A 23,886-nucleotide genomic window follows, 5' to 3' on the forward strand; every position below is an offset into this window, starting at 1 on the left:
ACGCTTAAGTTGATTTCTTCTTTTGGACGTGAAATGTCGCTATCGCGTTAACATCGTTATATACGAGGTTTTGGTGTTATACCACGATCGACTACCGGTCGTACACAATGTTGTGAGATTACTGAACGAAATGCGTCTTTGCTGTCCTACGACGACCGTAAAAGTGTGCCTCGATCGCGGAATTATTGTACGTATAAAATATAACGATCGATTAAAAAAGAAACAGAGTTATTTGTATATTTATAAATAACTACGAAGACGTCACACCGAAAATTGACATTATCTATATGTCTAATTCCACCTAGCGTTTGTGTACTAAAGAAAAAAGAAAAAAACTCGACATCTTGATTTCCAATGCCGAGTACACGTTTAAATACGCGCGCGTAGATAAAGCGAGGCGGAACAAATGCCCCATTCATTGACTGTTATTAATTTACGAAGAAAATCGTTTGGGGCCAAGTGATATGGTCACCTTGATGGATGTCATTGCTACAGCCTCAGGTCGTGCCTCGGATAGTTCGAAGCAGTTTTCTGCTTTGGTTATACCCTGACGGATATGAATGTCTTCTCTACGGATATTCTGCTGTCACTGTTTCTGTATGATGGGAAGGCATTTATGTCCACCAGATAAGTCGACCCTTCTACGTTCATTTGACTTCGCCTTGCCTCGTATGCGTTTGTATTTAAACATATACCCTGCATAATACTTCGGTTCACTGGGAACAACTGAATATCACAGAAGCCGTTGAAAGTTATTTATTATTACGCCCTATTCCATTTTCAATCGCTACTTTTAAGTATTAGCATTAATACTATTAAATTCGCAGCTAGAGTTAGGAGTCTTTCCGAGACCCCTTGGAACATTCTTTCTCCGTTTAATAATATGAAATTGTATAACTCGATCTTGGTTCGTCACGTAAAGTTTTACTCTTCTGAAATATGCGTTGGCTATTGTTAGCGTTAACAATTAACCGTAGTCAAAGGATGCAGTGGATCCTTATTTTTTATATCGACTGTGGATGAGATGTACACGAATCGTCGTCGAATGTTTGCGAAGAACGTCGACAGGCCTTACTGGAACTTATCCAGAGCAATCGAGAGATATTACTATTTTTGTTTTGTCGACGTATATTCTTGCGAAAGACGCTATGTACGGTTTGTGATAGCGGTAACTAATCATTGATCAGAAATTGGCAGCTTGTGTCGGTCATTCTGTAAGCATTGAACTTATTTCATCACTTCTTAAATTCACTTATGGACCATCATACTATACATATATGGCTATATTAAAAAGGTATGAGAGTCGCGATGGCGAGATATTAAGCGAAAAAGTGGAGGCGCGCGATCGCAACGTATCTTATCTGTAAATACCATGATTCTTGAAGCGAGTTAAAAAGATCCCGCCAGGACGAAAAGTTGAATATAAAATATGTTAGCTTCGGATTACATCCGTTCATAGATACACGAGGTAAAGTCGTTCAATAAAATATTATCATTATTATCATTATTATTATTACTATTATTATATTATTATTATTGCTGTCATACGATCAAAGTGATTAATTTACTATTGCGATATTCCAGCGATGTGTAACATTAAAGAGAAAAGAAGAGGCGTATTTGAATTGAAACTGAATTTGGAGTTCTGTTTGCCTTATGAGTATGGGTGCATGGTATGATTGTGTAAGTTGGGATTTCTAACCTAGCCATAAAGAAAACTCGAGGATATAGTCCTGGGCAGGTCTTCTTTTTTGAGTTAAGGTGCAGTGAAACCCCCTTCAAATCAGTCGATTCGAATGCAACACTTTTCTTTAAGGGTATTGGACCAAACTGTTCGAAACTTTGACACATGACTCATGATCATCTAAGAATTGTCCTGACACATTCAAAATTTGGTTTTTGGACAACATTTTTTAACTCAGTCCACACCAAAACCAAAATGGCGTCGAGCTCTCATATTTCGATCAATATACAATTATCGAAGGCTCTGATATGAGAAACGAAAGGGTCAGGACAATTTTACGACAATTTAGAACACTCTGGTAATCGATAAACTCGCATTTGAACGGGATAAAGGCAAAAAAAGTGTTGTATGCGCTTCTATGCCAAAACGATGGTAATACGAAGTCTCGGAGAGAAAATTTAATTGACCTGGAAATCACAGATGGCGCAGGGGGTCCCTCTGCAGTCAATTAGGGCCCCAGAAAGCATGAATCCACAGGATTTCTAGAGTTTTATTTCAATTTCTTCATATTTATTGTACGAAAACGGCAGGTGGAGTATGCCATTTGGTACAATATCCAATATAATTCGACACAGTTGTCAATATCAAAACGAACGTCGGCAACGTAGGTATTTAGAAAAATCTTCTTTATCGACGTCGATCAAGTTCCTCAACGTGTTTCACATCACCTTAAGGTGAAGTGAAACCCCCTTCAAATCAGTCGATTTGAATACAACACTTTTTTTAAGGGTATTGGGCCAAACAGTCCGAAACTTTGACACATGACTCGTGATTATCTAAGAATTGTCCTGACACATTAAAAATTTGGATTTTTCAAAAAAATTTTTTAACAATCCAAAGCAGAACCAAAATGGCGTCGAGCTCTGATATTTCGATCAATATATAATTATCAAAGGCTCTGATATGAGAAACGAAAGGGTCAAGACAATTTTACGACAATTTAAAACACTCTGGTAATCGATAAACACGCATTTGAACGGGATAATGGCAAAAAAGTGTTGTATGCGCTTCTATGCCAAAACGATGGTAATACGAAGTCTCGGAGAGAAAATTTAATTGACCTGGAAATCACAGATGGCGCAGGGGGTCCCTCTGCAGTCAATTAGGGCCCCAGAAAGCATGAATCCAGAGGATTTCTAGAGTTTTACTTCAATTTCTTCATATTTATTGTACGAAAACGGCAGGTGGCGTATGCCATTTGGTACAATACCCAATATAATTCGACACAGTTGTCAATATAAAAACGAACGTCGGCAACGTAGGCATTTAGAAAAATCTTCTTTATCGACGTCGATCAAGTTCCTCGACGTGTTTCACTTCACCTTAATCTCTCACGAGGAGCAAGGACTTTCCTTTCAATTTGTATAATCATTGCTTTCGAATTATTCCGGAGGGCGACATGAAACGCAAAAATAATGGAACGCTACGTTTATACGCCTTTGCCAGAAATATCCTTCGACAGAACAAGACCCTCTGGTATTCGATAAAGATAATAACTGGAAAGTGGAATGTTCAGTTAAGCGGCGACTTTTAATGGATTAATGGAATTTATCGGTAACTTAAGTGGAAGCGAGAATCTTCGGGACATGATTTATGGTAGAAGGTTTCTTGGGTTTTACAATAGGTTCCTGCATTATTATTTGGTTCGTTGTTGGAGCCCTTGCGATTTCACGTATCGTTGAATATAGTTGTCACAGTGTATCCCTTGAGTAGGTCGCGTTATCCTTCCCAGTTCTGCTACTATTCCGTCAACTATTTCGTAATATACGTACGCATATAAAGAAAGGCTATTCTTCAGAGGGTGCGAGTCTAATTTTTCTATTCAACGAATTTAAGCGAGAATTTATCTCGAGATCTCTGTGGCTGCACTATGGAATTCGCAGGTGCGGTTAGCATCTTATTCTTTCATGTTCTACATTAAATTTATTATCTAACCATTGAAATGAAATTATGTATATAATAATTGAATTGTTTTCGTAATATGCTTCTAAATTCTACGGTGGTGTCTAAGAGTGTAATGCGAAAGAGGAGAACGGTCTACGAAGGAACATGCACTGTATGGAAATCCGTGTAATTCTACTATGAATAAATTTTCAATAAGCTTTGAAGTCCTCTTGGAATAAATTTGTAGAGATTCAACATACGCCCCGTACAGACTGAAATTTCCATGCGGCCGAACGCCATAGTCAATGCTGTTCGGGATCGTTGAATTTAGCCGGTACAGCATAATTGTTTCCAAGATAATCGTTGGCATTGTCTCGCGTTACATGAAGGTGGTCTATTAAAGAGATTGTCATTTGACTCGTATGGGCACCGGCATCAAAGAATTCAAAAGTCCCATAGAAGCCCAGATCCTATGTTAGCACTTGATGCTCTAAAAGTTGACTAACAAACCAGAAGTGGGAGTAAAAGAAAGATCACTTGTGTTAGCCAACGATATCTCACATACGGGAAAAAGAGAGGCGCATATAGAAAGGCGAGTATTATAAGATAAAGAAAGAATGCAATTTGCTATATATCACCATAAGATTGAGATGGCGAGGTGATTACAGCGCCGCCATCCGTTGGCTAACATACTATTTGTCCAGCATCGAACGTTCGTATCCTTCTGGGCTTCTATGTTAGCGCTTGATGCCCTAAAAGTTCGCTAACAAACCAGAAGTGGGAGTAAAAGAAAAATCGCATGAGTTAGCCAACGATATTTCACATACGGGAAAAAGAGAGACGCATATAGAAAGACGAGTATTATAAGATAAAGAAAGAATGCAATTTGCTATATGTCACCATAAGATTGGGATAGAGAGGTGATTACAGCGCCGCCATCCTTTGGCTGACAAACTATTTATCCAGCATCGAACGTTCGTATCTTGGGCTTCTATGGAGACTTTTGAATTCTTTGCCGGCATCCAAAAATTCAGAAGTCCTATAGAAGCCCAGATCCTATATTAGCGCTTGATGCTCTAAAAGTTGACTAACGAAACAGAAGTGGGAGTAAAAGAAAAATCGCATGAGTTAGCCAACGGTATCTCACATATGGGAGGAAGAGAGACGCATATAGAAAAGCAAGTATTATAAGAAAGAAAGAATACAATTCGCTATATATCGCCATAAGATTGAGATGGAGAGGTGATTACAGCGCCGCCATCCGTTGGCTAACAAACTATTTATCCAGCATCGAACGTTCGTATCTTGGGCTTCTATGGAGACTTTTGAATTCTTTGCCGGCATCAAAGAATTCAGAAGTCCCTTAAAAGCCCAGATCCTATATTAGCGCTTGATGCTCTAAAAGTTGACTAACAAAACAGAAGTGGGAGTAAAAGAAAAATCGCATGAGTTAGCCAACGATATCTCACATATGGGAAAAAGAGAGACGCATATAAAAAGGCGAGTATTATAAGATAAAGAAAGAATGCAATTTGCTATATATCGCCATAAGATGGAGAGGTGATTGCAGCGCCGCCATCCGTTGGCTAACATACTATTTGTCCAGCATCGAATGTTCGTATCCTTCTGGGCTTCTATGGAGACTTCTGAATTCTTTGCCGGCGTCGACCTCGAGAATTAATCATGACGTCGACTATTACTGAAAACTTCTCCGAATTGCCACCGGCGCCACCAGCTAATACCGGCACTTATGGCGTTGGAATTTTTATCTGTACGGGCCTGTACTGGCGTGTAAAAATCCCTCGGCTTTCGCTTTCTACGGAAATACGATTGCATGCCACTCTCCTCTTGTCGCTCTTAAAGTTGAAATACATTAGACCGGCCCGGAAAAATGCGGTTGAATTAAATATGTGGTTTTAGATATAAGTGCACATATCTTAATTGGACGGAATCGACCCGGATCGACCGGTCCAGGTGGAATTTAGCGATCGGAAAAATCTGTCTTGGTCTTGAATATGTACTTTTTGTAAAGCAGGACGGTGCAAGACCAAGACCGACTCTATTCATCATTAACGGAATTTCTATTCGATACCACGTACGAATTTCTTCAGGCTGGTCTAACGTAGTTCAACCTTTAGATTTCTACTATACTTGTAAGCTGTGATTGGTTTTAATTTTTAATTCGTATCGTATCGATGAATTGTTATTTAATTACTTATTCACATAGTAATGCCCGTAAGGGTGCTTAATGGTAAAGACACTCGGATTGCGCGGAAGCTTATTCTTGTAAATACATCATCATGTCACACGCTTAGCAAGTAAAGAAAAAAAGTCGTTACGAACTTTTGTCTTTTCGTAGAATTGGACCTTTGAGAGGACTCTTTCCTCTTCTCCCCACTTACTTTACATTCCATTTTCATACAGATCTCGCTTAACGGCGTTCACCACCAAAGTGGGGACGATGACTTCCACCGCTAGATGGCATTGGCATCGAATTCGGTAGGAGGTAACCAAAACGTACTTTCTCGCTCGGATGAGGGAGACGCGACGCACAATGGACGGTGTTTAGCAACGGTCGAAAAATGTGTGCGTATTTTGCACGTATAGGACTCACACAACGGCTAGACGCCTCTGCACCAGGCGCCGAAACGTGGGTGACCCCCGGCCGCCCGCACCCGCCAGTTGGACGCTCCGCCTAGAGTCTGCCGACTCTAGGCAACGGTTGCCAAGGAAGGCCCAAATTCCTCGCGAGAAACTCGAAAATCCTAAAAAAGGTGCTCCACGGGGACAACGATTTTGAGCGTATTTCTCAACCGATCGAGCTCAACGAGTGCTCGTTTTAAAGATTAAACGTTGACGTGTGTTTATATGGGAGCGATTTTCGATCGAGCGCCTCCTTCCTAGGTAAAAGGGCATTGAAATTATGTCGTTGCACTTTTTTATATGATATAAACACGGGTCAACGTTTCATCTTCGATATGAGCACTCGTTAAGCTCGATCGGTTTAGAAATACGTTCGGAATCGTTGTCCCCGTGAGGCCCTGCAAAATCGCTAGTGGTGAGCGCCCTTAACCGACAAAGGGTAGTCACGTCTACAAAAAATTTCAGTCGGATCTGATCGGTTGTAGTATACTCGTAGCCTAGCACTTAGTTAAAGTTCAAATCCATTAAAACCAAGGAACAAATAACTCATTTACATATACTCGATTGATAGAAATTGTTTTAATATGAGATTTTACATCTATGTTACATAAGTATACATAAGGGAAGCATGTCTGCAATACATGCCGTTCTGCAATTACGCTTTTCTAGAAAGTACTTGGACATTCTTAACGAGTCCTCTCCCCAAGATGTAGAAGTCTTCTATCATTGCCTCCACGTTCAGGACTAGTTTTCCACTAGGGTTGAGTTTTCTGCATTTCACATGAGGCACTTTAAACTCAATACTTTCTAAAGCAGCAGGCCTTAATAAAACTGCTATTACTTCTCCTCCGTACGTATCGTGGAAGAATAAAGTGAACTCGCCATAACTAGCCTGAAAGAATTCAATGATTAATAGGGTATGACCAACATTATAGGTACATAGGACGTTTGACTTAAGGTGAAGTGAAACCCCCTTCAAAACAGTCGATTCGAATACATTTTTTTTAAAGGTATGGGACCAAACTGTCCGAAACTTTGACACATGACTCGTGATCATCTAAAAATTGTCCTGACACGTTCAAAATTTGGATTTTTTAAAACATTTTTTAACTTATCCCAGACCTGAACCAAATTGGCATCGAGCTCTCATATTTCGATCAATTTATAACTATCGAAAGGCTCTGATATGAGAAACGAAAGGGTCAGGACAATTTTACGACAATTTAGAACACTCTGGTTATCGATAAACTCGCATTTGAACGGGATAAAGGCAAACAAAGTGTTGTATGTGCTTCTATGCCAAAACGATGGTAATACGAGGTCTCGGAGTGAAAATTTAATTGATCTGGAAATCACAGATGGCGCAGGGGGTCCCTCTGCAGCTAATTAGGGCCCCAGAAAGCATGAATCCAGAGGATTTCTGGACTTTTACTTCGATTTCTTTATAATTATTGTACAAAACCGACAGGTGGAGTATGGCATGTAGTGCAATACCCAATATAATTCGACCCAGCTGTTAATATAAAAACGAACGTCGGCAACGTAAGTATTTAGAAAAATCTTCTTTATCGACGTCGATCGAGTTCCTCGACGTGTTTCGCTTCACTTTAAATGATTGAACGGGTATTCGACAAAAGAACGCATGTCCGTCGATTTTTCACTTACAGCAGCACTTATGGATGCCCTCATACGAATGGCGTGCCGATAATGAACAACGCTGGTCGTAAGTATACGTACAATTAACCCTTTGCACTCCGCTGTCCCCTCTCAGGGGACATCGTAATTCTAGCAAATCACTCCGCTGTCCCCTCTCAGGGGACATTCAAGTTTATTAGCTATTAGGGGGAATTGAGTTATTTCAGCGCAACTTTTTGAGACATTCTTCTTTGAGACATTATTTCTTGTGCCATTTCAAGAGAAAACTTCAGGGAATAAATTTTGAAACACTCCCCAATATGCATTGCAGGCTGATTAGTGCATGTTTGACAATAATAAGTTGTTTGACGTCTGCCACCAGGTGTTTTCCTGTTAGAACACACAATGCAGTCCCGTTTTCTTTGCCCCACATCGGGAATATGTAGTTTATTGTCTAATCTATTGTCCGCAGAAGATGTGGATGCCTCTCACGTTCTCGTCTGACACAAAACCCACTGACATGTCTTGTATATATCTTAGTAATTTTACGATATTTTGATTTGATTTCTTGTGCCATTTCAAGAGAAAACTTCAGGGAAACATACATGAAGTTTTCTCTTGAAATGGCACAAGATATCAAATCAAAATATCGTAAAATTACTAAGATATATACTAAGATATACAAGACATGTCAGCGGGTTTTGTGTCAGACGAGAACGTGAGAGGCATCCACATCTTCTGCGGACAATAGATTAGACAATAAACTACATATTCCCGATGTGGGGCAAAGAAAACGGGACTGCATTGTGTGTTCTAACAGGAAAACACCTGGTGGCAGACGTCAAACAACTTATTATTGTCAAACATGCACTAATCAGCCTGCAATGCATATTGGGGAGTGTTTCAAAATTTATCATACTGTACAAAATTATAAAGAATAAAATATTGATTTTTTTGCAAATATACTTTCTTCGATTTCAACCAATTCATATAAGTCCAATATCATTATATTATTACTTAGTTCCAAAATTATAATAAATAATACGATGGTCTGTAAGTGTTCGTTTCTGCCGTAGTGGCGCTGAGTAGCTGATAGCCAACGTCCAGAATCGTTCAGAGTGCAAAGGGTTAAAAGTACTAAATAGAAATTACTCCTTAAACTATGTAGAGGAAGCTGGATTATCGATCAAGCAACGATTTGCGATCCACAAACAAATACAGTGTAGAAAAAAATCTTGATAAACTTAACTTACTCTCAGTTCCTGCAGAAAGAGCTGAACTGGATCAAAATTAAGTACTGGTATTTTTTGTTTAGAGTGTTGTTTGAAAGGATGCCACAGTATAGTTGGATGACTCTCATGCAAATCGACTGCTTCGAATCGTCTGGGAATTAAAAGTGGCTCCAGGTATATTAAACAGTCGTATTCTGTCAAGGCAGGTCTGAATAATGGTTTACAGTCTAGTATCGCTCCACTAAACAATTGTAATTCGAAGAGTTTCAAAGCCTCTCTTGCTAAACAGTTGATACGGTTAAGTATGACTTGAGTAGGCGCTTTCTTCGTCCACAATGATCTTTTTAAGTCATAAGGTGTAGCGATGAAAAGTGGTGGCAGCGTATCACGCGCTGTACCGAAAAGGTTTTCGATCTCCAGAATCTCCTCCTCTGAAACATCAAATATGGAATGCATTTTAATTCGTTAATCTTACTGGCGTCGTCATTAAAGTAAAAAATTGTTAGAAACTCACTGGACAGGAGATCGTTGAAATTTACAATAATGGGGTCAGTACTCCAATCATTTCGAGCACATGATTCCAGAAATCTTAAAAATGCAATTTGAGGCATTTGTGGCGGTCTGTATGGTTCAGGTCTAAGATATATCGCCGCTAAAATTAATTCCACCGCAATATCTGGCATATGGGAATTGTCTATTAATTGCGATGCCAACCATCGTTTTGAGAGGCAACATGCAGCTCCAAATGAAGGTTGTTGCGTATGTAAACTAAAAAAGGATGTCCCAAAAAAGACGTTAAATATTATTGTATTTTCTATTCTTTAGGTGACGTCAAAGGCATCGAAAAATTTAATCGACTATTTATAAATTTAATGGACTATTTGAATCTGCATGCCCCGTTAACGACATTTATATTTACGTTGTCTGTTGCTTTCTGTATTGCGAATTATATGAATAGGAAATACTTCATGTCCTCATTCTTATTCCTTAGACCGATGTTACTTTAGAGCCTTCTAGAAGGCTGAAAGAATTATGGCAAAAATACGTAACTTAATTCTGGTCTACGTCAGATTAAAAAAAAAATGTATTTTCGATGGTTAAAGCCGGTCTTATCATCTCCATAATCGTGTGCCAAAGGTTCAGGCGATTCGGTTCATCCATCTTTTAAAAAAGTTTATCCGCGCAACCGGCCGTTAAAGCTCGCCCTTCCCATCACCTTAAGAGAATTATCTTTTATTGGAAAAATTTTGCCGTATCTCTCATCGTTTGCGAGAAATAAAATGAAAACTGAAAATCGAATCATTTTTAGGGGAGAATTTCACCATTTTAAAGTGATTTACCGCCGAAAAAAAAATTGTGACTCACCTAGGCACACTCTAAATATCCCCCAAGTTTCAAAATTTTTTGAATTTCCGGGTTGGGGAACTTCCCTTTCGAAATGACATATGAAGCACTTCATTTTGTATGATTCTCTATGTAGAACGTAACAGACGTCAACATAATATAAATGTCGGTACCGTGGCGTGCTAGGTTATATTACCTCTCGGGTATCCAAAATGGCGTTGCCGTTGAGAAGGACATAGTTGAATTTGATTTCATCGACGTCGATTAAATTTCTCGACGCCTTTCGTATCACCTTACAGCCCCAGTAGACGTAGCCGGAATCGTAAATGATCTTTGCGCCACTTGCGTAAAATGTGCGAAGCTTAATCGATTCCTATAATGGCGATACTAGCGACATTGTTTTGCCCATTTTGCCAACATGCTTTTCACTACTCACCCACACAATTAAAGCCTTTCTGCTTATTGAAAATTTGGAAGTGGGAGGTCCAATACGAAATCTAGATATAACAAGGCCTAAGATGAAAGGTGACAACTGGAGCTTTGGATAACTTTTCTCCAAACTCTTGCAACTCATAGTGTCATCAAGTTATTGGTGCCGAAGTAATCAGTGGACTTGTAATGTGTATCGGTTAGCCTGTGTTTGCGATGATATTGTGTCTCATGATTATTGCCTTGGACTCGTAAGTCTATCACTGGCCTTGGCAGATCAATTTTTGGAAAGTGACATCTCGTTTCCTACTGCATGATCCGGCGAAAACTGACCCATCCACACATTCCGTGTTTATCTAGGTACTCCCAGTGTTAGTCTAACAAGGAAGGTACCTTAGGTGTCCCCCTCCGATTTTGTTCATTTTTAAATATGTTATAGAGGACTAAAATCTAAGGGACCCGTGTATTTTTTAATCGGCGGATAAACACTTTTAGGGGGTGAAATCAGGCTTCAAAGTTGGCCGTGCAAGGGGGTGAGTTGGCTGTTTCATATAGAAGCACTTGACCGATTTTCATGAAACAACCGTCAAAATGTAGGGAGTGAAGAATTATGAAACATGTATTTGGAATTTTTCGAAAAAATTCATTTTTACGGGGTGAGCCACCCCTTTGAATACTTCTTTTGCCCCTTACGCAAGTAGTAATTGCTCTATCCAAATGAAACTTGGTTAATTAATAGACCAGAATAATACAAAAAAAAAAGCATATTTTGGTTTTTTTCGAAAAACGAATTTTAAGGGTTGTAACAACCCTTTAATAAAATGATGTATAATCTCGTTTTAAAACCAGCTTTGTTCAACTTTCTTGGACTAAAAGGACTTTAACGTTTAAAATTAATAAAAGAATACGGTCAGGTACCATCCGATACAGTCGAAGGGTAAATTACCCCTTGGGTTCAAAGGAATGTGATTCGTAGAATATAAGACAATGGAGTTAGCTGTCTTCGTAACTAGTGCGTAGGCGAATGGTAATGCCGCGCGAGCGAGCAGTATGTAGTGCCAGATTTTCAACCACTATGTGTAAGTAATACTTCATTCTCTCATCTTTAAGAACTACAGTTGCAATGTAAAATACAAACACGGTTACGTTCAGTTTTTACATTAATTCAATATAAATATAAAACAATCATCGAATCGTGTAGACGGATTACATTGTTTTATATTTAGATTGTATTAATATAAAAACCGAACGTAACCGTGTTTGTATTTTACATTGTAACTGTAGTTTTTAAAGATGAGAGAATGAAGTATTACTAACACATAGTAGTTGAAAATCTGGCACTGCATACTGCTCGCTCGCGCGGCATTACCACTCGACTACGCACTAGTTACGAGGACAGCTAACTCCATTGTCTTATATTCTACGAATCACATTCCTTTGAACCCAAGGGGTAATTTACCCTTCGAATGTATCGGATGGTACCTGACCGTATTCTTTTATTAATTTTAATCGTTAAAGTCCTTTTAGTCCAAGAAAGTCGAACAAAGCTGGTTTTAAAACGAGATTATACATCATTTTATTAAAGGGTTGTTACAACCCTTAAAATTCGTTTTTCGAAAAAAAACAAAATATGCTTTTTTTTGTATTATCCTGGTCTATTAATTAACCAAGTTTCATTTGGATAGAGCAATTACTACTCGCGTAAGGGGCAAAAGAAGTATTCAAAGGGGTGGCTCACCCCTTAAAAATGAATTTTTTCGAAAAATTCCAAATACATGTTTCATAATTCTTCACTCCCTACATTTTGACGGTTGTTTCATGAAAATCGGTCAAGTGCTTCTATATGAAACAGCCAACTCACCCCCTTGCACGGCCAACTTTGAAGCCTGATTTCACCCCCTAAGTGGTTATCCGCCGATAAAAAAAAACACGGGTCCCTTAGATTTTAGTCCTCTATAACAAATTTAAAAATGAACAAAATCGGAGGGGGACACCTCAGGTACCTTCCGTGTAAGATTGAAAATGTCAGTCGTTTCGCAAAATATTGGCTGCCACCAATTCAAAATGGCCAACTCACGTCTACTGGGGCCTTAAACATAGTATACACGTGAAGAAAGAAACAATATAATTACCCATGCAAAGCACCATTCAATTTAGGTAAATTAAATAATTTTGTTTCCAGGGCGATTGATTCCTCGTTATCTCTATACTTAATTACACCGTCTTCGCCAATTTCTTGTTTTAATAAAGCTATTTCTTTTTGTTGCGCTATCCTCAGTCGAAACACAAAGCCTTCCTAGAACAAATACAACCATCAACTATGTTTACCAGACACACATTCATCGATTGGGAACTAGATAACCATCTAAAGAAATTTTATTATAAGCGTTTATCACGAATCTTGGTAAAGTTTCAACTAAATATATATTAATTGAATAGTCAACCTATATGGAATGAAAACGAATTCTATCGGTCAAAAAGCTCGATAGAGTTTTAACACTAGATTACTAAAACGAATCAATTTGACTTATTTACGATTTTATTGCTATATATATATAGAAGAACTTGAATAATTTATTTTTAAAACATATGTTGGTTTTTAATAAAATTATGAAATGTATACAAATGCTAATTTCTTCCTCTCCCCCCTCCTTAGTTCCAAAAATCCATATGTGCTATACCTATTTTAACGGATGTGAGTCAATTGACTCATTAAATATTTTTTAAGTAGGTCGTTTTACCCACATGTATGTAACTTATTCCTTGTCCATAGAAACTTTTTGTAAACAATCTGATTCGATAGTTTTCATGTTCAAACTTGTCAATTCACTAGTTAGATATCTATTGCAAACTTGCACATTCAATATTGTGAAATTATTTGTTGCAAGTCTTTTTTGTTGAAGGCTTTTATGAAAGCTCTGATAAAAAATTCTTTGTGTTNGAAGATGAGAGTGAAAGTTTGCATTGAAAGTGGAGAAATAGAAGGATCTTCGGATAGTGAAGAGGAAAACTTCTTGAAAGGGTGTCGTAGCAAGAAAAGAAAAAAAAGAAAACAAATTCAAAATGACGTTACCAGTAAAAAGGGTATAGATGAATTTTAATTTATCGATCTCGATTAAATTCCTCAACGCCTTTCATATCATCTTAAGGAGGGTTTCACTTTATCTTAACGGTCTGTTTGTTCTGCCACATTCTGTTGAAAGTATATCAACATAAGAAAGTTAACGGGGAACACGGTCGTTTATACAGGTCTGAAAATTCCTAATGTGGGGGGGAAGCCGACTTTATAGATTATTTTAATATTGCTTTGACAGATAGAATAATTGCAAGACGGAGGTAATGGCAACAAAACTTGAAAAAACCATGTTAACTTTAATGAGTGAAATAAAGATTTTATAATAAATAGATGATCAAAATAGTAAATTGCTAAGCAATAAATTCCCAAATTACCAGCTATATGTCGTGCCATGTTATAAAACTGGCTACCAGCTTTAAAAATCAAAACATTTGGTATTTCGTGAACCAAGAGATATGAATCGATAAAAAGAATCGGTAAGGTACATTCCAGGTATTGTTTCATTAAAACCAAAAGTGGCATATGGTTTCCGCGCTGAAAATATTCCCGAGTGCCATGCCATCTGACGGTTATTGCTTATTAGCCAAAAAAACTTACAATTAGAGCAGATATTCATGCAAACATTACCCCCGTGGAAACCCATTACACTAATTAATGCACCTTATCGGAAACTTAACTCCTATAAAATGATGTTGACTACATACTTTCATTACGTCAAGATGCTGCAGACTGGCATGTGTTCTTAATTGATACTGTTTCCTAAGACCCTCTCCAATCTGAATATTAAAGGCAGCCTTCATTTTTTGAATAGCTTCCAGCTCATCTGGCCATTTTCCGCTGGTAGATAATTGTATGGTTCCCTCGACTGAATGAACAAGTCGAGGAACTATTTCCAACATACGCTCTTTCAGTATAAGACAATTTTCACTTTCTTCGGTAATTCCAGGTTGAACTCGAGGTGCCGTTGCGAGAGGTGGAAACACTTTGGTATATCGAAGCACTGAGCTGGATCCCTGCACCCCAGTTATTGCCAGAGGTAAATCCGTTAACGATGCTAATTTCTTTTCTAAATCATTAAATGCTAAAATAACTTCAAGCGCTGCTTCCTCTCCGGTGCCGTATGTAAACTTTGTTGTTTTAGTCTATATGAAATATCAAGATTGTACGAATTTATTTTCAAGCATACATACGTGCATCACACTTCGTGTATCAAAATTCTGATTAAGGTGAAGTGAAACCCCCTTCTAATCAATCGATTCGAATACAACACTTTTTTGTAAGGGTATTGGACCAAACTGTCCGTAACTATGACACATTACTCGTGATCATTTAAGAATTGTCCTGACACATTTAAAATTTGAATTTAAAAACAGAAAATGTTAACTTAGCCCAGACCAGAACCAAAATGGCGTCGAGCTCTCATATTTCGATCAATATACAATTATCGAAGACTCTGATGTGAGAAACGAAAAGGTCAGGACAATGTTAAGACAATTTAGAACACTCTGGTAATCGATACACTTGCATTTGAACGGGATAAAGGCAAAAAATGTGTCTTATCCGCTTCTATGCAAAAATAATAGGAATACGAAGACTCATAGTACAAATTAAATTGACCTGGAAATCACAGATGGCGCAGAGTGCCCCTCTGCAGTCAATTAGGGCCCCAGAAAGCATGCATTAATAGGATTTCTGGAGTTTTACTTCGATTTCTTTATAATTATTGAATGAAAACGACACATGGAGTATGCCATGTAGTACAATACCCAATGTAATTCGTCCCAGCTGTCAATATAAAAACGAACGTCGGCAACGTAGGCATTTAGAAAAATCTTCTTTATCGACGTCGATCAAGTTCCTCGACGTGTTTCACTTCACCTTAAGTATAAAATTCGCATTACCTTTTTAAGTGTTAAGAATTCCTCCATTTGATCAGCAACGTAAACGAAGTTATCATTTGAGAGTTCGAGTTTTCGTTGTAGCAAGTAGGCCACGATCTTCTTGCATATGATTCTTTTCGAAGCTAGAGTTTTTCCTTCATCCCAGACTACTGCTTCACATATGGAACCGTCTTGAAAGCGGCGTAGCTCGGACTTATCATCCCAAAAATCTCGAAATTCTTTTGCCTGTTGTAGGAGACCAAAGTATACATTATTGACTTCAAAGATATTTGGGGAGAACGTGTTATGTCAATATTAATCCTCTCAAATGTTCCGATTATCAAGCATGCTCAGTTTTCCATGGGCAAGTTGCTGGAGAATTAAATTCACATATCTTATAAATTGATCCCTTGACGATATTTTTATCAATTAATAGGATCGATCATTATGCCTAATTAAGATCAACCACAAGTTCTTAGTTACATGTGTTTCATTATTTTCCTTGTTTGCAACAATCAATATAAACATTCCTATCAAGCTGAATATATTTGTGCTTTGATTCTATCTATTTTTCATTTTGTTCTTCTAACTTCAACAAGTTAGAAGAACAAACTAGAACTCTAGTCTTTTAACTTTTACAATTAATAGAATTAAATTTACATCTAAATATATGCGTCTATAAAAGATTAAATTTAATTAGCGTAGCAGTTAAATTTTGAGAATAAATACAACTGAAAACACATCGAGCTGTTCCTTCTGAAATGGTTTGTGTTACTGACTCTAAAATAGAATATATGTTATAAGCTCAATCAAGCATCTTACATAAACATACATAATCGTACACTATCATAAACAAACGTATCGGAAAATATTAAACATATTAAACATGATCAACTGAATGTTATGTCATTCGCATGTATTACTATTTACTCTTTATTTTTGTGTTATATTAAATTACACGTTTACCTCTGGCAAATTTCCTTTGGGTCCTTTATCGATAACATTGAAACAGAAATCTGGATTTAACTGTAGGCCAATATAAATAGGTCCGATTACTTTAGGAAATCTTTCCCTAATGGTCCATTCTTTAGATTCTCCAGGCATAACTCCAATATATGAAACTCTAGATGCTAAACCTTTTTTTAAAATCGGCACAATTGTTTTGATGATTTCCGCGCGTTCATTCGTGCCAAAATCAAGCTTGGAAGATTTTGATGATTTTGCTTCGACCATTTTCCTCAAAGCAATTTCATCATGGAAACTAAATCATTTTTAAACATAATTATATTTTTTTTAAAGAACTAGTGTTTTTAATTTTAAAAATACCCACCATATGAGATGATCAAACATTCTATAAAAAGGCACTTTTTTCATAAATAAATTTTGGAAACTGTTTAAAACTGAGTTGTCCAAATATTTTAAAGCTAAATGCGCTTCCTCGCGTATCCAACTAAAAGTCTCCTTAGATATATTTGCTGCTAAATTATGGTAACCAGTTGTATCAATGAAAACGCAGTCGTAGTACAAATGGTATTCAGATATTTGCTTTTGGTTATCACCATTCTGACACATCGATATACCATTTTCAGTCCAATCACATTGAGCTATAAATAAAGATTCATTAATTTATTTCAACAACATATGTGCAGATATAGGGAAATGTTATTGTATTTCATATAATTCAGCTGGTAACTTACCAAGTTGATTCCATACATTGCGCGCTATTTGATAACTACTCATAATTGTACTAATTTTTCTTGTACGTAATAAATGTATAACAAACATTGTTAGGACATGATTACCGAAACCATCGTAACCCCCATTCAGTTGACGCTGTGCCAGCCAAATTTTCAACAAAATTATGCCATTTCTCAAGTTTAGATATTCTTTTATACTATTTACATTTTCCAAATTAGTCCGTAACATTGTCATGTCTTGCAACACAACGGAATTATAATGAGGTGTTGGTGTCATATCGGTATCTTCAAATAAAGTACACGATTATTTCATAAACAAGTACAGACCTTGAACAGAGGTATTTATGAAAAAGATTAAGATATTCCCACCTTTAGAACCATTTTCATCGAAGTACCAAACAGGTTTGATGTTATTTTTCTCAGGATGAAATCTATTCATTTTAAAACTGCTTTCTTCAGGAACTACGTGCAAATAAACAGTGACTTTTTGTCCTAATTTCCCAGATGGAATAATCTTCAAAATTGGTTTCCTATTGTCGCCTAAGTGTAAAAATGTTTTGCTTTCTGCAATATCACATTGTATATTTGAAGCAATATATGCCAAGTATATGGCTCTTTTCCTGCAGTATTTATAATTTTGACAATCAGATTTTTGAAACAGTTTAGCAGGCATTTCAATCATCACATCTACTGTAATGCGTGGGCCTATCATTGTTCCAAGTGCATACGATCCAACAAGGCTGATGTTTGATGGTCTTAAAAATCTATAGAATCCTCGTACATCTTTCAAAGTAATTCCAAGTGGAATTTCTACATCTAAATTGCCCAGTGGTTTTTCGTTTGATAACTAAACAAACAAAATGACATTATAACATACCATAACTAAAATAATAAAAGAATATCATGATACTTTAACGAATACAATACCGATCTATAATTTACAAATAGTTAAGTACATAATGGCTACATAGAAATACCACATCTACGTTCTTTCTGTCTTAGAACTACTTTGTATAACTAAGAATGGTTGGATATGTTTTAAACCTTTCGCTATGACGGGTGACTATAGTCACTAGCCACAAAATGCCACTTACACCCAACGGTCGACTATAGTCACCGGCCAAAAAACGCTATCTTCTTTATACAAATTGAAGCGCGCAATGATTACACTTTTGGCACGGTGCCCTGTTCTATGGGAGGGATTCCATGGCGAGGCCCGCTGTAGCGAAAAGGTTAAAGATCAAATTCTACCTTACATAAGTAATATATTTTACATATTGATGTACCTTATATTCTTCAGTTTCTTCAATCGATTCAATTGTTTGCTTCAATTTTGTAAACCAAGTCTCAAATAAAACCTTATATTTTTCTTTAACTTTAACTTCGTTTAGAATCTCTTCAATTTGAAGTCTGAATAAATTTGAATGATACAAATTTTCTGTTTCCTTAAGTTGGTTTAATTCTTCCACTGTTGGTGGTTTGTACAAGTCTTTATCAACTTTCCCCTTCTTCCTTGATATAACTTCAGTATCACCTGATAATTTTCGTTTATTGTTCATGTGTCTTTTGCAAATATCATGTGGCTCCACATCCTCATTAAATTCATCGGTTTCAACTGCATTACGATCTCCTCTTGAACTTACAATATCATCGTCAGAAAAAACAATATTTTCCTTATTGTGTCTCATAATGTCCACGATTAACGTCGATTTTTATTTGACAGCTTAAGTGAGAAGCATTAATATTTAATGATTTTCTCCATTAATTATAATTATAGTCATTATCAGGTAAAAATTAATTAAATTAATGAATACAAATAACACTATGAGAAATATATGAAACCACGTGCTTCCTTTTCAAAAAGTATTTACATACAATTTTTTTATTAGACTGTAGATCATAAATGTTTCCAGTTCCTTTAGTCTGGAATTATATTATTTTTTTTATAATCTAATATTTACATGTACCTTCATTTGAAAATAAATATAACTTTTCACGATTAGATGCTTCAACAATTTACCACCGAATATCAATTCGATCACATTGGCATAATTGCTCTTACTTACCAGAGATGCTCATCTAGGCTTGAACACTGGCATTCATCGATGGTTTCCTCACGGCTCTACTGCCCTCTCCAGCCGCACTGCGTACTAACAACGGGAGCAGCGCGGAATTTGAATCGCCCAAGGGGCAGTATGGATTTCCTAAAGCTGTAGAACGTAAATATATATAAGACATGAAATCATGATTCCGCTTCTATATCGGAAAGTGGATGCATTGTAAATTTTCCTATGGCATTTCACTGTATAAATATTAATAAACTATTTTTTTTAAGCTAAGATAATATTCTAATTTCGTTTCAATGGATTTAACAATTGAATCGCTAAGAAACTTGTTAACTTTTAATAAAACATGTTTTAATATATTCTTTACGAAACTCTGTAAATAATCATTTAACAAAAACTACATTAAGTAGGTCAGGGACACTTCACAATAATATGTAAATAATTAATTGTGTTTGTTTATAAACATTTTTTTTCTTTAGGAAATCCATTCTGCCCCTTGAACGATTTAAATTCTTAGCTGCTTCTGCCGCTAGTAAACTGTGCGTATGGAGAGGGCAGTAGGTCCGCGAGGAAATCATCGATCAATGCCGGTGTACGGTCTGAGATTTGACGTCGCAGAAAATTCGAAAAATTTTAAATTCTAACCTTCCGTGCGACAGAAAATGTTAAACGCACGTCGGAAGATTTCTTGCTCTAGGGCAGGGGGGCGACACTCCTTATGGGAGGAGTGTAACGCGGAAGTTAGTTCACCTACTCCAAGCAAAGACTGCGCTAGTGTCGCTACCTCTCACTCTAATAGAAAGGGAACAGCAGAGAAAAAATATTCTAACCAATAGCAAGAGACTCCAGGAGGCGCAGCGTAGATGCGTATGAAAATAGTCGAGACAAGTGAACCCAAGTGAACCTAACCTCAATTAGTGGCAATATTTTTACAAGTTTCGATTACCTCGGGTATTAACACGTTCCCTGCCGCGTGGGGCGTATGCGCCCCACACTGAACTTTCCGTTCAAGCCATTTGGTATTATCATTGTAAAACGAAGAATTTTTGAAAAATTTATTATGCAGTCAATTATGGGCATCTTAATGCTATTGTTGATACACACATTTGATCGTGGGGCGTATACGCCCCACGCGGCCTGAACGGAAAGTCTTAAAAAAACGGTCTGGCAGGGAACGTGTTAAATCGCGAACTTGAGTTTGTGAGTAAAAGTGTAAATCAAGAACAGTTTGTAGTTTCTTAGTATAATAATTGTAATAATTAAATGGATTAAATGCGATCTATAGATCGCATTTAATCCATGAAAATAATTATAACAGCAAATCGAGCGAAAATGTGAAAAATGAGTAGCTCACGGTATTACGGAACGTTTTTGGTGGTAAAAATGCGAGACTATTCATATGAACTGGCTCGACACAAATTTTTAAGCGAAATGGTGAAGCATACAAGAAAAGGTAGAAAAATAAGCGCTGTAAACGCTATCTTCCACAGATTGCGACGCCGAAATTCAATGTGGAAAACCTCCTGGGTGTTTTGATTTTTAGCAAAAATCGTATTCGGGAACGTAATAATAACCTTATTAGACGAAGAAGCGAATTACGTGATGCCTCAGACCCATTTTCGTTAGAAGAAAGAGAATTTACTAGGATGTACTAGTTAGTTTTTGTTATTGCGAGGTTATATTACATTATTAAACATTGAAGACTGTTAAATAATCCATGCTTACATGACATGATAAGAAACTTATATTATTGAACTACATGTAAATATGAATGTAATACATATTTAGAAAATATGAATAGACTCAAGTCCTCTTCTTTACTTTTAACGGCTTTCCATCTTCCCGCCTTTTCTGCCTATAACTCACTGCCTTTCGACAAATTTTCAATTTACAAGGTATGTACCTTTATTTAATTACTAGACCGGAAGTGCTAGTCTTTTTTCATATAGCGAATACGTAATTCGGTGAATAAACTCATATGAGATGAAAATGCGAGAAGTGAGCGTTCTCGTCAAAAATACAAACGCCTTGCTGTTTCTCTGCAGCAAATCAGAACGTTTTATTTGTGCTTGGTCGCTCTGTCGCGTGCCCATGCAGCGTTAATGAAATATCGGCTTAAAAGTGTCCATCTGTTCTGCTTTATCTAATCCTTTTTGATTCATGTAAACAAGCAAAATTGCTGAAGTGTGGTTAATGATGGTAATCACTCTGGTGTCTTTGGGGAAAATAAAATTTCTTTTTTCCCGTGTCTCGTCATTCGTACGTATGTTTTTTTTTGGAGCCAGTAATTAAAAGCAAAGTAGGATTAAGGAATATTTTAATAACCTTTGCTTAAGCTAATTACTTCAGGATGTGGTTAAAAATTCATAATATACGGATGGAAAATATATATTCTTAATCATTTAATTTTATACAATTTCATATAAATTTGATCAAATACAATAGGTCGAATACTAAATATTAATAAATCAATACAAATAAATCTTTACAGCATGTAAGGTTTTTAACACAATTGGAAAGACAAGAGAGAATTGAAATGGCAACCAAAAAATTACCAAGATACCGAGAAGACCCTGTTATTATGAAACTAGATACACCTGAATTTCATTCAATCTTTACACCAGAATTGAATATCCTATCCGATTTATTTAAGAAGTATAACTTTGAAATTAGAATAGCAGGTGGTGCAGTCCGTGATATGTTAATGGGAATGATGCCAAAGGATATTGATTTTGCAACTACAGCGACGCCAGATCAAATGAAAGATATGTTTACTAAGGAAAATATTAGAATGATAAATATGAATGGAGAAAAGCATGGAACGGTAACATCTAGAATCAACAACAAAGAAAATTTCGAGATCACTACGTTAAGAATTGATGTTGTTACTTATGGAAGAAGGGCGGATGTGGAATTTACTACCGACTGGAGGCTCGATGCAAATAGACGAGATCTCACCATTAACTCTATGTTTCTTGATCTCGATGGCCACGTTTATGATTACTTTTTTGGATACGAAGATCTACAGAAAAGACGGATTGCCTTTGTAGGAGATGCATCTACTAGGATTCAGGAAGATTATCTCAGAATTCTCAGGTGAAAACATCAACAATAGTAATAATATAATAAAAATACTAATTTATGACAAGTAGCAGAAGATAAATAACATTTTAATTTTAACTGTAGATATTTTCGCTTTTATGGTAGAGTTGCTAATGACTCTAATAGTCACGAGGATGCAACTATAAAAGCAATAAAAGAGAATGTTGAGGGTATGTCGAATATTTCCGGTGAAAGAATATGGAGTGAATGGAGTAAAATTTTAGAAGGAAGGTTCGCAGGAGAATTAATGATAAAAATGATAGAGTGCGATATGGCTAAGTATATTGGTCTTCCTGCAAACTTGGATCTTAGAAGCTTCAAAAATGTTTATTCACGAGCCATGAATAATGGTTTAAAGCTCAAACCTATCGTTCTCATCACATCGATGCTGAAAGATGAAGGAGAGGTGATGAACTTACACCAAAGGCTAAAGCTCTCTGCATATGACAGGGATTTAGCACTATTCATTGTTCACAATAGGCATGATAGGCCTTGTGAAAATCCACTAAAACCTTATCAACATCTAACATTAATATTCAAAGGAAAAGTTCAGGATTCTAAGACATTTGTTAGTGAAGTGCTTAAATATAGAGGTGACGTGAATCTTCTGAATGAGTTTGAGAAATGGGACATTCCAAGGTTCCCAATTAATGGACATATGTTAAAACCACTAGTTCCACATGGAAAAATGATCGGTCCAGTGATGACAGCTTTGAAAGCTATTTGGTTGGAGCACAATTTCCAAATACCCCCTGAAAAACTTTTAACCTTTGTTCCTAATATTATAGCAGAACTTAAAGAAAAAAAAAAATAAAGTGATATGATACATTTTTATACTGTAGTTATTTCATTCTCCGATGAAGTATTTTCAAATTTTTTTCTTTTTTATACGGATTTTTACAACTTTGTCCCGTTGGACCTACACTATTAATTTTACGAACGTTACAATCCATTTATCATCTGCCTGTTTAGAGACGAAACAATTTTTAACTGAAAACTAATTAGGATGGAAACCTTTTATTTTATAGGTACAATTTTAATTATTAATAATAAAATATTGTAAATAGTATGCTATCATAGTTAATAAAACCTGTGAGATTCAATGTTAGTTTCGAAATTCTAGTCTCACTGACCTACACTGCGCTGCCATGACT

The 23,886-nt window shown here is 36.6% G+C and overlaps 2 protein-coding genes across 6 annotated transcripts; one reads left to right on the forward strand and one right to left on the reverse strand.

Annotated features, from left to right (window-relative positions):
- Nucleotides 1–6,835: 6,835 nt before the first annotated feature.
- LOC105696143 (nucleolar protein 6) lies at nt 6,836–19,659 on the reverse strand. Of its 3 annotated transcripts, none has more exons than XM_012418369.2 (12): nt 19,631–19,659; nt 18,851–19,287; nt 17,934–18,411; nt 17,565–17,849; nt 17,198–17,471; nt 16,834–17,128; nt 15,889–16,113; nt 14,692–15,129; nt 13,044–13,207; nt 9,653–9,906; nt 9,160–9,569; nt 6,836–7,163 (listed from the first exon to the last, which is right to left on the reverse strand). In XM_012418369.2, the coding sequence occupies exons 2-12, from the start codon at nt 19,250–19,252 to the stop codon at nt 6,927–6,929; spliced, it is 3,462 nt and encodes a 1,153-aa protein (XP_012273792.1). In that variant the 5' UTR covers nt 19,253–19,287; nt 19,631–19,659; the 3' UTR covers nt 6,836–6,926. The 3 variants fall into 3 exon arrangements, with proteins under 3 accessions (XP_012273792.1, XP_012273793.1, XP_012273791.1); XM_012418370.2 differs by lacking the exon at nt 19,631–19,659 and adding an exon at nt 19,532–19,586; XM_012418368.2 differs by lacking the exon at nt 19,631–19,659 and having other exon boundaries at nt 18,851–19,597.
- A 2,100-nt stretch (nt 19,660–21,759) lies between these two features.
- LOC105696142 (CCA tRNA nucleotidyltransferase 1, mitochondrial) lies at nt 21,760–23,835 on the forward strand. 3 transcript variants are annotated; one of them, XM_012418366.1, is made up of 3 exons: nt 21,760–21,889; nt 22,122–22,726; nt 22,817–23,835. In XM_012418366.1, the coding sequence occupies exons 1-3, from the start codon at nt 21,824–21,826 to the stop codon at nt 23,544–23,546; spliced, it is 1,401 nt and encodes a 466-aa protein (XP_012273789.1). In that variant the 5' UTR covers nt 21,760–21,823; the 3' UTR covers nt 23,547–23,835. The 3 variants fall into 3 exon arrangements, with proteins under 3 accessions (XP_012273789.1, XP_012273790.1, XP_023287960.1); XM_012418367.1 differs by having other exon boundaries at nt 22,838–23,835; XM_023432192.1 differs by having other exon boundaries at nt 21,803–21,893.
- The last annotated feature ends 51 nt before the right edge of the window (nt 23,836–23,886 follow it).

The sequence above is a fragment of the Orussus abietinus genome, unplaced genomic scaffold, assembly GCF_000612105.2.
Source record: "Orussus abietinus isolate OABI.00-Male unplaced genomic scaffold, Oabi_2.0 scaffold220, whole genome shotgun sequence".
Lineage (NCBI taxonomy): Eukaryota > Metazoa > Arthropoda > Insecta > Hymenoptera > Orussidae > Orussus > Orussus abietinus.